General features: G+C 41.8%; 1 protein-coding gene across 4 annotated transcripts in view; it reads left to right on the top strand.

The window, feature by feature from the left end:
- Window positions 1-13,821, top strand: part of LIMA1 (LIM domain and actin binding 1) — a 158,946-nt gene that overhangs the window by 49,738 nt on the left and 95,387 nt on the right. For all 4 annotated transcript variants that reach the window (XM_078688909.1, XM_078688912.1, XM_078688911.1 and 1 more), the window contains exon 3: window positions 8,227-8,272. In XM_078688909.1, coding sequence (XP_078545035.1) covers window positions 8,227-8,272 — 46 coding nt within the window. The remainder of the gene's footprint in view (window positions 1-8,226; window positions 8,273-13,821) is intronic.

Raw genomic sequence — 13,821 nt, 5'->3', positions numbered from 1 at the left:
GAGGCACAGGTGGGGAAAGCAACATGGTGGCTTTAAACAAATGACACGATGAAAGAGCAAAGTAGAGCGCCGCCGGAGCACTTGGGTTAGAGCGAGCAACATGAAGCTGGAGAAAGAGGCACACCAGAGAGGCACAGGTGGGGAAAGCAACATGGAGGCTTTAAACAAATGACACTGTGAAAGAGCAAAGTAGAGCGCCGCTGGAGCACATGGGCGAGAGTGAGTAACATGAAGCTGGAGAAAATGGCACTCGAGAGGGGTCCAACAAAAAAAGGGGCCTGGGAGAAGCACCTGGGTGATAAAAGAGTAACACGGAGGGAGCAAGCGGGGAATGGGAGAGAGTTATACTAGGGAGAAATATGGAAAACACATGAACTCCCATGGATTGTCGATTGCTTAACCAAAAAGAACAAGGGCTCGAGGAAAGACTAGGAGGAGGCACACTACTTAGAAGTTTTGAAGCGGTAGTTAAGGAATTCACTGACATTAAACAACCGGCATAAATCGGCACGGCCGTGAAAGTGAAACCGATCGCACTAATTACCCGCCGCCCACAGCTGCTGTTTTGAAGCACACTCGTGCTTGTGGGGGCATCCGCCTTGCGGGAGAGAGCAGCAGCTAATTAGCATGCGCGTCACTGCTCGCTCCCGCAAGTTGGATGCTGCCACAAGCACGAGTGTGTACTTGAAAATGAGCAAAGCGACGGCTAAAGGCCCTCCTAATCAGCGCATGCAAGACCTAAAACTGTGGAAAAAAGGAAAAACATAAGTAGAAATGGCCTCTTTGGCACGCCTGTACCAATTAGCCATTGATGGTACATTGAATCTGGGCATAAGCTATTCTCTGGGTAATTCTCATTTATGAGGTCAGTTCTTGTCAGAGCAGGACTGACAGGAATTACAGAAAAAAACGTAGAAGTACGTAAGCTTTCTATGGATGCATGCTGCTGCTCTTGCTTCATAACAATTTACATCTGCTGGGTTCCTAGATTTGCAGCCTACGTTTTGAGGACTTTTTTTTTTTTTTGGCTTAAGTGCAGTATATTAACAGAAAATGACATGTCTCACTGCTGTACACTAAATAAGCAATAATAATCATGAAATTAAAAAGCACTGGCAAAGCCACCAGGCCTCGACTTTGGGACCTTTTGTGAAGAAAATAAAGTGTCTTGACGCTACTGGTGTCTGCGTTCCGTACACTTGTGCATGTGTGATGACTCTGGATGCAATACGTGCATGCATCACAACTCCTACATGCACCTACTGAATGACGAGGGTGCCACTTTATTTAGTGTATTATTTACCTGTCTGAGAAGGCAAACACCACCTGGGGCAGTAAATATATATATATTTTTTTAAATCTATTGCATTACAGCAAGCATCGCAGTCCGACAGGCAATGAGAGGAGTCGGGCTCTTTAAAAAAAAATGTTTGGAAAAAAATATTTTAAAGGACTTGTAGGCATGGGCGACCAACGTTGGAGTGGGTTGGAGGAAGCAACAGGGAGTGACTGGTGAGGGTAAATTAAATAAAGTGAAGTGGAGGGAGAAGGGGTAAAAAGCAAGGTAAAAACAACAAACGAGGGAGAGTGCAAAAGTGCATACAATGGATGTCTGGCAGGAGTAGAAGCACATGAAAAGAGAGCAACACTGAGCCCTTGGGTTCCGAGTAATTGGGGTATGGAGATGCCTGAGAGAGGTGGAAAACAAATGCACTCTCTTAAAAAGAAAAAAGTAGTGCTCAATAAGAAAGTGGTTTCCTAAAAGGTAGCAGTGGAAGGATAAAGTTGGTCAATCAAAAGGAGGGAATCTATGCTCCAGTGAAGGGACAAACATAAGAAGGGGAAGTAACACCATCTAATACTAAGGAAGTGAGAGTAACAATACAGTGAACAAATGGTCATCAATGGTCTAACCCTGTAGGTTTTTGGTAAGGTCCACAAGAGGATTTTACCTACCAGAAAACCAAAAGTTATATGATATGCGATAACTGAAGATGATAGAATATAGAAGTTATACTATTACAAGTGTTACATTACACCAGATAATTTTCTTTTTGTTGCCCCATAATTTAGTCAACGCTGTCACATAATTTGATCTTCCCTTGGTGCATAATTTCACTGGCCCTGAAAATACTGTATATTAAGGTGTTGCATGTCACCAAGGAATTTTGTGATCCAAGAGAAGAATGGGTCAAAGATGAGCTCTTTTTTTTAAGGTCCTAGAACTCATAGGTGACTTGCAATATTAATTTATTGTACGACAGGCAATATATTTTTACTTTTGGTACATGGTAACTCACATTCTGCCTACACCGTTGATGTTCTTGAACCCTTACTCCTTGCTAAGAAATGACCTTTCGGTATAGATCAATAGAATAATTACAGACTCCGTATTATGAAAGTAACCATGACAATATGCAGTTTAGATAATGTTGCAAAAACACTTTAACAGGGACATCTGATTAAAACATTTAATAACAAGTCTGAAACCCAAAGATACCATTATTGAACAAAGTAATATTTTGAAATGCCAATTTAGCGAAGTAACCCGCCTTTTACACTGGCAGTAGGTGTTGTGGCGTCACAAATGGACTCTAATACGCTTTTAACTGGAGCAAAAAAATATAATTTTTTAAGTCCCAGCTGCAGTGATGACCGTTGCACTGTAATATTGAGGTTAGTGACCAATGCGGTTATTGCTGGCTTCGGTTTATTATAGGAAAGTAAATCCGGCAGTGGTGGCCGTGTTCTACAAGTAAGGGATTTTCTTAGTGCTAGGAGAGTGCATATGATAAAGACAGTAAAATAGAAGGCATTTCTAATTTACGAAATAAAGGTAATTTTTTTATTACAAGTCTGCCGAACGATGTCTTGCTCATCTATGAAATAAACCTACAAATGAGTACATTTTTTCTGAAAACTAAGGTAATGGCCGTAGAGGATAGCTTATGGGAGGAACCACAGTCGAAAAAGGTGCTGCAGTATACAGACATGCTTCTGCTGACCACGACTTGTAACACAAATCATTTTGGTTACGGAATTAAACATTAACCTGCTTCCTTTTCTCTGCCACTAACAAAACATTTTCGACAGCTTAACTACGGAGGCTTCAACTAGCAGTATAGACGCTAACTGACATCTTTTAATGATAATAATAATAATAATAATATTTTTTTAGATATAAAATAATATCCTTAAAGAGAGCACCAACAACAGTACACATTATAAAGACGAGAAAAACAAAAATCAATTGGACAACAATGGTTAAATGCAAATCTTCCAAATTGCGTTATGCAGCATCTTATTACATATAAGTGACTAGAAAAAAACAAAATCAGCATAACATTAAACAGAGCTTTAAAACGTAAGTTTGTGGTACTATAGATTAGCAATGTTGGGCTTATAAAAACAGTCTAATATTCGGCGAATAACTACGTGTTTTGATAAAAGTGAGATCAGGTAAAAATAGGAGCAACAGTTCAATAGCAGCAGGTTATAGTAAAATGCAGTCAAATAAAAAAAAGCAGTTTTAGCAGCTTAGAAATAGAGTGCAATTTAATTTAAACTATTGCTGGCAAGGGAGAAGCATGCGTAAAGTTATGTATGCAAAGCGTATATAGGTTGTAAGGCCTATATTCAAAGCTGTGTTTTCAGGGCTTAGGGCTGCAATAATTGCCTGTCTGCAGGTCCGGATACCCAACCTGTTCCACTCCGTTTTCAATTTGCGTCTGCGTTGTGACATGAGGGCAGCAGGGCGCAAGTCGGGGTACCACGTGGGTGGACGGCATCCCCCCACTTATTTTCCAGGGTTTTCCAGGGTGGACGCCGTCCACCCTGCTCAATCAAAACGCCGTCTACCCTTCCCAAATAGGAGCGCGCACAAAGTCCACAAAGAATGCATTTCCGGGTGTCTGGCTGAATCTTCTCGGACTGCCGCCGGTCACCATGCCCCACATGGCCCATCATCCCCTAATGAGAAAAGATTAGCGGGTACCTGGAAGTCAAACGGGGGAGGGGGGGAGGGGGATGTGCTCTCAGTGAGAAAGCAGTTTCAGAAAAATTAGCGATCACTGTTGGCAAGTCTCGCAGGTGACCTTCCGAAACTAAAACGTGATCACATCCATGTTCCTTATTCTTTTGCCACAGCCATCTGCTAACTGATTTAATGTGTGCCTCGCCAGACAATAAAAGGAGCAGTACTGCATCTATTTCGACATCGCCACCAAAGGTCGAGTATTTCCAAGAATTACATTTTTAATTTTACATCTTTAACACCCAGAAAATAAACTCCGCTTTCAGAAAAAGAAAAAGAAAAATATTGTGAAAAGTATCAGACGTGTTTTAGAGTAACAATGCAGCAGGATTGTTATTTCTGCCGTCGCATATGCGGCCCTCTATTCAGCTAGAAGTAGTGTTGGGGGGAAAGTCCTCTATCCCATTTAATTTTATAGGTGATGGGGTGGCGTGGTTTAGAATGCAGGGGGCCAGAGCCATAATTCCAGCTATTCCGTTTGACCAAAGTATGTGATCGTGGGCAGAACCAGGGCGTAACACCAGCTTCTCCCCATAGTGTGTACATTTGGGCATAAGAGGGTCCATTCCCTTGTTTGTAAAAATGTGAGCATTTAAATGCAGCTTAGTCTGTAAACAAAGAAAATCTCAAAACGCATGTTAATTTTAAAATAATTCACTCATCACCTTGATGCTCACAGAGGCGATATTTCTAAAGGGGTCGACAGCTATCTGTGTGGGCCCCTTGAAGATACAGGGCTCTTGCCTCAGATATAGCGCCCCTTGTTGGTATGTTTGCTCCAGTGCTATGCAGTGTCCAGCGGGAGCAGTGCTGTTACGGGGGGCGGGGGGGGGGGGGGGGTTGGGGTTTCTACAGTAGTATCGAAGTAAACTTCAACAGAAGCAATGTGAGAGAGCAACTGAAATTATGCGATGGTGACCAAATTATGCGGCAGGGCTAAGTTATGCGACAAGGAAACACAGGAATGTTGGTGATGGTGCCTTGGAAAGTGAACCATTGAGAAGTGCAAGAGCCTCCCCACTGGGCAGATTATTGTTTAGTTGTTAACCGTGACAAAGGCTGTAGAGGGGTTACTTTGGGCCAGGGGGTTGGCTTTGTCCTTGTTGGTAATCAGGAGATTCTCACTAGCAATATTGTGGCACCAGTGTGGTCGTCCTGGAAGAGATAATTCTGCTTTTGGAGTTGGTGCACACTGCTTTCTCAATGATTTTTCAGATCAACGATGGCTGTATTTTCTTGTGCCCATTTTATCTGTATTTATCCATTTTTATTTTGTGCATATAAATGAGGTTGTCAAACTGTACATTTCCATATTTATTTATCTGATAGGCGAGCACTCATACTTTGCTCTTTGGCGAGTTTTAGCTATTAAGCTGGCAAATATTACATAACAATACATCCACTGTAAATACTAGCATTATACCATAAATGTATGTTGATATATGCCTTTATTTAAAGAAATGTCCTCCTGTTTTTTTATTTACATACTGTCCAACTGTTGGCCTATAATTTATGAAAGACAGCACAGAGAGTCACTTAAAAGTACGACAATTTTCTGTATTTATCCACTTTTACAAATAAATGTAGACCGTAAACACATTGTTTTCTGTCTGTATTTATCTGTAAAAACTGGGAGCCTTACACATAAGCATCCTTTACAAGCGCGTAACAAAGCTTGAGGAACTGTATCTTTTTCTTTTCTCTTGACCAATGCTCCTCTGCACATCATACATGGCCTTTCCAATTGACTTTCCTCTTAGTTCCCTTGTGGAATTGTTGTTAGGGCAAGGAAGCATGGATGTTTCTAAGTTTAGGGTTAAAAATGATCACTTTTGAAAGGTCTCCATGCATTCATTAAAGGCAAACTGCTGTGTCGCCAACATCCAAAAGCGCTTTAACCTCTTCAAATATAAACATTTGGGTGCTCAAGATTGATGGACATCTATGGAATGCCTCAGAATCGTTTCTAAGGAATGAATGACGGTGACAGCAGGATGCCACCATTCCTTCAACTATGAAAATGCTGACAGTTGCCTAATGTGGAATCTTTTATTTACACTACAGCTACAGTATCTTGGGAGCCATCCTATTCAACAGATCTCCCTGCCTTGCATTTGTCCTGCTCACACCTGCCGTGATGTCACTTCCTGTCGTGATGTCACTTCCTGTCGTGATGTCACTCCCTGTCGTGATGTCACTCCCTGTCGTGATGTCACTCCCTGTCGTGATGTCACTCCCTGTCGTGATGTCACTCCCTGTCATGATGTCACTTCCTGTTGTGATGTCACTTCCTGTGACCACGCCTAACTTGGAGAGTCCCCCCACTTCATTTTTTAGGACTTGTGCCCTGGAGGGCAGGGCAAAGACAGACCACGTGCTCCAAGGTTTCAGCCGTCTTGCCGCACCCTCTGCACCGTAAAACTTCTGACGTGCGACATCTTTTATTCTATGTGTAGTATTACAAACTTTGTTTTCGTTGTATTAAAAAGCATGCAGCGCAATCACGACATGGAAACAAATTTTACAAAACATTCGGGTTCAAGGTCAGCAAACTAAGTGGTGCAGGTGCTAAGAATGGGACAACAGACAAAAAACGTAGGGAGAGATCACACTGACAGAACATCACGTACGGTGCCCCTCAACAGAACCAAGTGGATATCTGCTGTCTGGAAACTACACCTAAGAGCAATGTGTGTGTCACACTTCAGCAGTATTGATTTTACCATCGAGTTAACACAGGGAAGGTTTGGGGAAGTAACATGCGGGAGGCAGTTAGGAGAAGCCCATGGGCGAGTGCAGCAGGGAGGGGGGTGAGTGAGAATGATGGAGAACAGTGCATGGAGACAGAAGTGCAGGAGGGAGTCTGCTTTGAAAAATATGCATTCTTTTGGCGTTCTCAACACAAAACAGGGGGTGGGGGACCAGGTCTAAGCAACAAAGTTGAGGGGAGGAGGAGACACGGACTGGAAACGCGCGTGCACATTTATGGGGAGTGTTGGGAGCAAGCACGGACACGAGGCGGGGGAGGAAGGGAGAGAGTCAGAAGAAACATGCATGTACTCTTTAGGAGTGCTAAAGCACAAGCGCTATGTTGGGAGGAAGGCGAGTGGGAAGGGGGAAATAATAGTTCCTAAATCACGTCATGAGCAGGGGACGAGCACAGATTAAGTTGAGTGGCGTTTCAGCTGCACTGTCCAATTTAGGCCGGCTTTAAAGAAGAGTGACGCATGATAAAGCAATTGGCGAGCTCCAAGCCTATGTTCTATACAACAGTGTCACGCAAGTGAGACGTGTGCGCGAAGCACTCTGGGGCTCGACCCTAAAAACGACTGCTGTCAATGAATAATTGTTTCTCATCTTCTCAAATTTGTCGTGTGGCAGTCATGCAAAGTGCTCTAAAAATGAGTGTCTGTTGCAAGAATGGGATCAGATGGGATGGCATCCAAACTAATAGTGGGATCCAAAGTATTTGTGCCGGGGTAGTACTTGTTTTTTTTTTTTTTAAAGTTCATGATTCCTTGGTATAACGGTCTCATTCTAAAATATCAGTGTTAGTTTCTGAGAGATAGATGCGTGTAAATGCTTCTGATATGACTGTCTGGTGACCTCTAGGAACGAACTTCTCTTTAAAGAGAAGGACTTTAACCCTTCTGGAAATTTAATTGACAGCAACTGTTTTTCTTTGGAATTTGTGTCTTTGGGTGGCAGGACACTGCGCAACTTATTGGTTCTTTAGATAATTTGGGAAGGATATTTAGTTGGCAAGGGTGGCAAAACGTCTTACACTGGCAGGAACTAGGCACTCTTAAAACTGTAGGTCTTCAGCAGGGGCTGGACACACCATTGTTGGGAGGGGGGCAGGGGCACATTAGTATTGAGTTGCCTAATTCACTTTTGGAATTTCACTGTTTTGGGTGGCATTCGAATCGCATGCACAATAAATAGCAGGGTTGTTGGCAGTAGATTCGAGCTCTGTAGTGACAACTCTTTTGAACAAGTGTTAATCATATGGGTCTCTCTGGGTGACCTTTGATTTCTTTGTATGGTATTTGAGCAGGATTTGGAGTTTCTAAGTAAATAATTGACGTCGTTTGCATACTGGGAATTGGTTTTGCTTATTTTTTTTATTTTTTTGTGCCTGCTTTTTTGCCAAATTAATATGCTAGCTAATAAAAATATATTTTGTCCTGAAGGTATCAGAAGGCTGCAGAAGATGCCAGTGCTGACAAGAAGAAACCTGTGAGTATTGAGTACTAGACGGTGTGGATTTGTGTGGGCTCCTGCTTTTTCATCCCAGATCCTTGTGACATTACCGGTTATCCGTATTTTATCTTCTAATGTTGGCGTTTATTTCTTTAAGCCTGTGTATTCCAATACTTCATCAAATAACCTAGTCAATTATCTGGGCGATTCTACCAGACCTTAGTGAGTTTAGAGTTGATGGGTCCATATGTACATAAAACATTGAGCGGTTTCCCAACCAATCATTAGATTGTCATCTTCCTAAGTCTTGACTGTTCAGCTCAATGGCTCCATTCCTATGTCTTTCATGTTTGCTGCAGGCCATTAAATATCTATATAGCGAGAGATCTAGGTCTAGATATATATATATATATTAGCAGCCCGCCCCAGCGTTGCCCGGGGCAGAAGGGGGCTGGGGGCAGCATTTCAGGCTTGCGTGCACCTTACCTCAGCGCTCGCTCCCAGTAGCACAAATCCAGGCCCCCGCTCCAGTCCGCCTCACTTCACCGCCCCCCACTACTCTCACTTAAATGTCTGCACCAAATGTGAAAGCCGTTTTAAAACCTATCATTTATTTTGCTATCCCGCTCCAGTCCGCCTCACTTCACCGCCCCCCACTACACCAAGCCAGTCTACACGCCCTGCTGCAGTCCGCTATCCCGCTCCATTCCGCCTCACTTACCGCTCCTCCCCGCGTTTCACATACCTCATGGCGCTGCAGTCTTGCTACGTTCTCCGCTCCTCCATGCGCTGTTGTCCTCCATTCCGCACCAGTCCGCCTTACTTCACCGCTCTTCCCCGCGGTTCACGTACCTCATTCCCTCCAGTCTGGCTAAGTTTTCCACTCCTCCCCGCGCTGTTGTCCGCTCCTCCTCGCATTCCTGTCCTCCGATGATGTCAGCACGCACGTTGTTAGCACACACGGCCGGCTCTACTTCTTAGGGACTGCTTTTTTTTTTATTGTTTATTTTTTTAAATAACGTTTATTTTTATTTTTTTTATAGCCTATGTCCATCTACTGGACCCCCCCTTTCCAACGCTGTATTGGGCGTTGCGATTGGTGGTGTACTTTTCGAGTTTACCTGGCTCAAAGGACACAGTTCTCTCTTTATAATAGTAGTGTGTGTGTGTGTGTGTGTGTGTGTGTGTGTGTGTGTGTGTATGTGTATATATATATATATATATATATATATATATATATATATATATATATATATATATATATACTGAGCACCGCCAAGCAGCCTCAGGGTAGGAGCCGACCAGGGCAAGCATCCAGCTTGCTAGTTTGACGGGCATATATCCGTCTGCTACTCCGCTATCGTGAGGTCGCCTGGTTGGCGAGGGGAGACCACTCGTCCGCCTTGACCCACACATGGGGCGCCAAGATTAAACAGGACTACCAGTCCCATCAGGCACTGGGACATTTGGACTGCCCACCAGGGGCGTGCCATGGTCATTATTAGGGCTGGTACCTGCATTCCCATCATCAGTTCGCCAAATCCTCTGAAGAGAAGGCAGGAGCCTTCGAAACGCGTCAGGAATTCCACGGCGAAATGGGATTGAATCACTTTCTCTTGAGCTCCTCAGCTATTCAAGCACGCTGTGGCAAGAAAGGCGAGTTCAAGTTTCTCCCCGCGAGTGTGGCTGTGTTTCTACACGCGAGAGTATATATATATATATATATATATATATATATATATATATATATCTATATCGAACACCGGAATCCCTCAATCCTCGGGATACACCAAACGAGAGCACACAGAGCCAGTATCTCGTGGTTAAGCCAAATTTATTCGGATTTCTCTGCAGAAAACAATAAGCTCACAAACGCGTTTCGGCGTTCCCGCCTTCGTCAGTGTGAGCGCGCGTTTGGTAGTTCGCCATTCTTAAACACCACCACAGTGATCATCTATCACGTGTCAATTGATCAACAACACAAAGGAAGGCACACCAGGTTCGCCGGAATTATCACGGCGGCCATCTTATAATGGTAACGCAAAGCAATGTATGCAGCCAAATTATAGAATCATATGACAATCAAATTATTCATATGTTAAATTCCACTTATTTACAAATCAATTCAAAAAGTAATTTCAATTCATTCATTCTCTTTGAATACATTTCGACTCATGATATGCATTGTACTATATGTCTCACATAAGTGAATTAAATGCACCTTAGGTGCCTTCTCAACTTATATATAACCATACATCGGTATATTCAGGAAAGGTTCACACACGAGGTTTCTCCATGCGTAACCTGCACCGTTGTCCTGCAAAAAAAAAAAAAAATATATATATATATATATATATATATATTATATGAGGGATGGAGGGGTAGAGCTATATCTATAGTGCGAGATCTAGAGAGAGATGTATATCTATATAGAGAGATGTGTGTATATATACATACAGAGAGATGTATATTTACACATATAGATAAAGGTCTGTGTATATATGAGAGGTGTGTGTATGTGTATATATATATATATATATATATATATATATATATATATATATATATATATATATATATATATATATATATATATATCCTACTGGCGGTCGCCAGTAGGTATATATAGTTAGGATTTTTTTGAATAGGGATTTCTGAAAATTCTATGTTGAATAACTTTGGCGTTGATGGACGGAATTGGCTGGAATTTTCAGGAAAATGGCACATTTTGTTTCTGAGCGTCCCCTGAAAGTTTGGGGGGTTTCGTCAAGCGGGGGCCGAGAAAAAAGGGGGTCCCAAAACGTGTTTTTAACATTGAGTTTTCCATAGGGTGGTTGGACTCACTTTTAGCTCGAACGGCTGAATGGATTTCCACAAAACTTGGCAAAATTGTAGGGACTGGTAGCCCGATGTGCCTTTGCTATGTCTCAAGATATATGCTCCAGTGGTTTTTACGAAAATTAACTTTGAAAAATATATATTGGGCTACATTGGGCTATATATATGTTAGAGCCCAAATGTAGCCCAAATGTAGCCCAATATAGCCCAATGTAGCCCAATGTGGCCCAAAGATGGCCACCAGAGACAAAAAAAAACAAATGTAGCCCAAATATCAGCCAGATGTAGCCCAACTATAGCCCAGTGACAGAATGTCCCAGAGTGTTCTAAAGAACAACTAGAGCGCTAACAGTCTTACTTATGACAAAAGTATGGCACACCTGAAGTCATCTTGATTGGAATAAAGTGGTAACACTGAAAACATTTAATTTGCAAAGGAACAACATGAGGGGGTTCATTTTGCCATAGAAATTATGATTAGTGCTGAAGAAAGAAAAATTAGGGCACATTTTGAGTGACTTCTCAAATCCTCTTATATTTCATTACAAAAATTCTGATATGCAGTCTCCCAAGATGGCCACCAGAGACAAAAGAGCCCAAATGTAGCCCAAATATCAGCCAGATGTAGCCCAACTATAGCCCAATGACAATGTCCCAGAGTGTTCTAAAGAACAACTAGAACGCTAACAGTCTTACTTATGACAAAAGTGTGGCACACCTGAAGTCATCTTGATTGCAATAAAGTGGTAACACTTAATACATTTAATTTGAAAAGGAACAAAATGAGGGGTTTCATTTTGCCATAGAAATGTTTTATTTATATATATATATATATCTATATATATCTATATATCTATATATCTATATATATATATATATATATATATATATATATATATATATATATATATATATATATATATCCTACTGGCAGTCGCCAGTAGGTATATATAGTTAGAATTTTCAGAAATCCCTATTCAAAAAAATCCTATGTTGAATAACTTTGGCGTTGATGGACGGATTTGGCTGAAATTTTCAGGAAAATGGCACATTTTGTTTCTGAGCGTCCCCTGAAAGTTTGGGGGGGGTTTCGTCAAGCGGGGGCCGAGAAAAAAGGGGGTTCCCAAAACGTGTTTTTAACATTTAGTTTTCCATAGGGCGGTTGGACTCACTTTTAGCTCGAACGGCTGAATGGATTTCTATGAAACTTGGCAAAATTGTAGAGACTGTTTGCCCGATGTGCCTTTGCTAGATCTCAAGATATGTGCTCCAGTGGATTTTGAGAAATTAACGTTCGGAAAAAATATATATATCTGTGACAGCGTCCCGGTTAGCGCCCCGGTTCGCGTACCAGACGCGTAACGGAACTTCGCGAGGAGAAGCGGATTGGCTCTCCGGTGACTGTCAACATTCTAAACAGTCGGGAGCGGCCGCCATCTTGTCTCTCGGTAGGATCGAGAGACAAGAGGTGGAAATAAACGAAGGGGGAAATGAAATAAAAGGGGGCAAGGTAGACCCCTCCTGATCCCCTAGGATTGATGTGGGGGCTATTAAAGGGCCCCGCGGGGCAAAAAAATAAAAATTTTTTTTTTTCGATTTTTCGCGGTGGAAGCGCTACCCGGTACGCGAACTGGGTAGCGTAACGGGAGTCCGCCATCTTGTGTTTCGGACAAATTTAGTCACAAGATGGAGGATAAACAATGTTGGGAATGGGTATAAGGGGGCACGGGAGACATATCCTGACCCCCTAGGTTTTCTGAGGGTGGCTGAGGAGGCCCATGTATGTAAAAAAAAACAACCTTTTTTTAGCGCCCGGTCCGCGCTCCGGGTAGCGTTCCGGAAAGCGTAACAAGGGGAAAACCAAGGAAAATATTAAAATAATATTTTAGAGTGCTTTGAGGTAGGGTAGCTCTGAATAGAGCTGTTGTGTTGTGTGGGTGATGTAAGTACCAACATGTAGGTACCAATGAAGAGTCTAAAATTCAATGTACACCGTCTCCTCTGTAGATATCTTGTATGTTCTAATATGGGTTATTTAAATGTAAATGTGTGGAAAGCACTTCATGCTTTAAAGCAATTGTATTTTTGAACTGATTGTTCTTTCCTCTTAGTCCTCCTCTTTGGTTTTTTTTCCCCACACTCTTCTTCAGCATGATAGTTGATAAATTCAATCCCTCAAAAAATTTATATACATAAAAAAATTATATTAAATACATATAAAATATATTTTTCCTTTAAAAGAAGAATACATTTTACAGCTTTTGATATTTGCTATTAAAAAAACATTGAAATTCACTGAAAAAACCATAGGTTACGGACCATATATAGTTAGGAATTAGTATTTACAAAACCTTGAAAATTCACTGAAAAAACCATAGGTTATAGACCATATATAGTTAGGAATTAGCATTTACAAAACCTTATTTTACTCACACAAAACCATTGAAATTCGCATATATAGTTAGTTGCACTAACTATATATCGCGCACCCGCAATCCACTGCTGATCATGTCACATATTACATCATTCATGACATGGTCAGTGACATCACTGATGACATCTCAAATGACATCACTGATGACAACATCCAGTGACTGTATGTTTCTGTAAAGTTAAAATATGTCTTACATATTGAAGAATGAGTGGATGTATAAGTGTCTGGATGAAGGATTTAATAGGTGCATGACTGACTGTATGAGAGTGATTAAATGTGTCTCACTGAGTGCATGGGTTAGTGACTAAACTGT

Source organism: Lissotriton helveticus, chromosome 1_1 (genome assembly GCF_964261635.1).
Source record: "Lissotriton helveticus chromosome 1_1, aLisHel1.1, whole genome shotgun sequence".
Taxonomy (NCBI): domain Eukaryota; kingdom Metazoa; phylum Chordata; class Amphibia; order Caudata; family Salamandridae; genus Lissotriton; species Lissotriton helveticus.
The sequence above is the reverse complement of the archived record's forward strand: the minus strand, read 5'-3'. Positions and strand labels throughout refer to the sequence as shown.